This window comes from Durio zibethinus, chromosome 18 (genome assembly GCF_047325235.1).
Source record: "Durio zibethinus cultivar Kanyao isolate XHJ-2024 chromosome 18, ASM4732523v1, whole genome shotgun sequence".
Classification (NCBI taxonomy): Eukaryota; Viridiplantae; Streptophyta; class Magnoliopsida; order Malvales; family Malvaceae; genus Durio; species Durio zibethinus.
In genome coordinates, this window is record NC_143179.1 from 23389406 (window position 1) to 23391795 (window position 2390).

Genomic DNA, 2390 nt, shown 5'->3' on the forward strand with positions numbered 1-2390 from the left:
CATACAATTACTTTTAAAATTTGTTATCTAATAAAATTGAAATTCGAATTCATATACATGCAACTCATTCCTCTTTATATTTTTCAAAACTATGAGGTCTTATGTACAATATATATATATATATATATATAAATTTTTATATTTTATTACATTTTATTATGTACCATAAATTTATAAATCCTTATATTTTTACTACATTTATTTATGATTATATATATTTATATAAAATAATCAACTCATACAATAAAAATTAAAAAAGTTTCATATATTTTTCAACCATTAATTTTAATAGATCTAAAAAATAAATAAATAAATTTTAATTCCATTAGAAAAATGTATAATTCTTTTTTTAATTTTACTTTATATAAGTTAGATCTATGATTATATATATATATATAGAGAGAGAGAGAGAGAGAGAGTTCTCCTCTTTGTTTTCTCGGTTTTTCTTATTTCTACTTAGTGTCTTACAATTATATCAAATTAAACAAAATAATCCTTCAACTCCCCCACTTTTACTCCTTGTTCTGTTCTGTTTGAGTTTCAGTTTATTCCTCAAAGGCTAAACATACGCATGCATTAATTATATATACTTTACTCGTATACATACAACATTCTTCCCAATCAAGAAAACTACATTTTTCTTCCAAACAATCTCCAAATGCGAAATTCTCACAATAAGCTTTCTCTTTTTTATCGACCACCAGCCTTCAAGAAGAACAAAATGTGTGTGTGTGTGTGTATATGTGTATATATTTATATGTATGTATGTATATTAGTATATAGTAAGTATATAAGAAGCTAGCTATGGCACGTTTTCAAAGATTTCTCTCAAACAGCTGAGCTGAGTCTCTTCCGCCAGAGGCAGTGACCGTCGAGTCTGACTTTGTGGTTTTATTAGTAGCTCTCTTTTGTCCATTTATTTGTGTGGTGGGTCTCATGGTGGCGCGCCGTTTATGTCTCCTCTGTCGACGTACTGCCAACGAGGCCAACAATAATGCTTCTCAGGTCTCAGCCAATAAAGGCCTAAAAAAGGTCTACCTTCAATCTCTCCCCAAAGTCACCTACAAGTACAACAAAGACGCTACAAAGTTTGCATCAATGGAGTGTGCTATATGCCTAGGCTAGTTCGTGGAGGAGGATGAGATCAGGGTATTGCCCCTATGTGAACATGGCTTCCATATGGGTTGTTTAGACATTTGGCTTGGCTCCCACCCCTCGTGTCATCAAACACTGACGGTGGCCAAGTGTCATAAGTGCGTCCATTTTCCTACTAGGATTGACTCTGCTGTTTTTGTCTCTGAAGCTCAAATGAAAGCCCTCGAAGATAATTCCAATGCCACATACTCTTTCTTACCTTGGCAGTTTGCAACAGGTAGCTTAGCCTAGATTTTCATTTCCTTTTACTCTTCTTGTAATCATGTTGATTTACGTATAGTTAGCTAATATATTTTTGTGGAAATGTACTACTAGTTGTTTAGTGGAAGGGGTATATAATGATCAAAAGAGTATAGTGGTTTTTTTTTTTTCTTAGTTTTCAGAAGACAACCAAGGGTATCTTGATCATTTGTACCAACCTGACATGTTAGATCGATCTGACATCTTTAGTGCCATCTTAGTTTGGCCCTATCCTAATTGTCCCTTTTTTGTCTCCCTCATCTTACCTATAAATATAAAGACTCAGATACCATGAAGCTAGGTTCATCACACTCATTTTTCTCTCTCTTTCCTATTTTATTATCGATCTAATCTTTACTAACTTGTGCATTGGAATGCAAATGTAGGGAATACCCCCTACCTTTGCCTCTAACCATCTTTCTCTTTGCATTTACAAGATTATCCTTAGGTTGAAGCTCGGCATAAACATTTGGCACGTCAAGTAAAAGACTAGCCATAAAACAATGTCACCTAGAAAAAGAACCCAAGAAGAAGGGAGAGACAGTCACTCTGGTAGGAACAAAAACTCACTAAAGTCAACATTTTGTCTGTCTAGCTCAACCATAGGTTAGGCCAACTATAGAGCAATTTCAAGCCTTGATCGAGCAAATACAAACCCTTAAATAGATGTTCCAAACTATAACCCCATAATAAGTCTCCAAAGTGCTAGATTTAGTCACACTAGGCCAAGCAGCTGTTGTTGGGTAGTGAGCTATGAAGAAGTGGAAGCCTCATCGGCCTCTAGAGAAGAAGTGCACACCAATCTGATCCCCACCGCTCTAGCTACAATTCTACATATGCCACAACCCAAAAGTCCAAACAAATAGACTATAAACCCCAACCAAACAAAGATTTGAAAGCTCGGATGAGGGCTATGGAGAAAGAACTGAAAATGAAACCAGCAGCATTTAAGGATTAACTCAAATTTTTGAAAACCTCACCTTTTACTGAAGATA

At 34.8% G+C, this 2390-nt stretch overlaps 1 protein-coding gene across 1 annotated transcript; it reads left to right on the plus strand.

The window, feature by feature from the left end:
• Window positions 1-936: 936 nt before the first annotated feature.
• LOC149513908 (RING-H2 finger protein ATL80-like) lies at window positions 937-1880 on the plus strand. The gene is made up of 4 exons (XM_089748164.1): window positions 937-1105; window positions 1193-1372; window positions 1532-1551; window positions 1782-1880. Exons 1-4 carry the CDS (start codon window positions 937-939, stop codon window positions 1878-1880), a joined length of 468 nt encoding a protein of 155 aa, XP_089604290.1.
• Window positions 1881-2390: the final 510 nt, after the last annotated feature.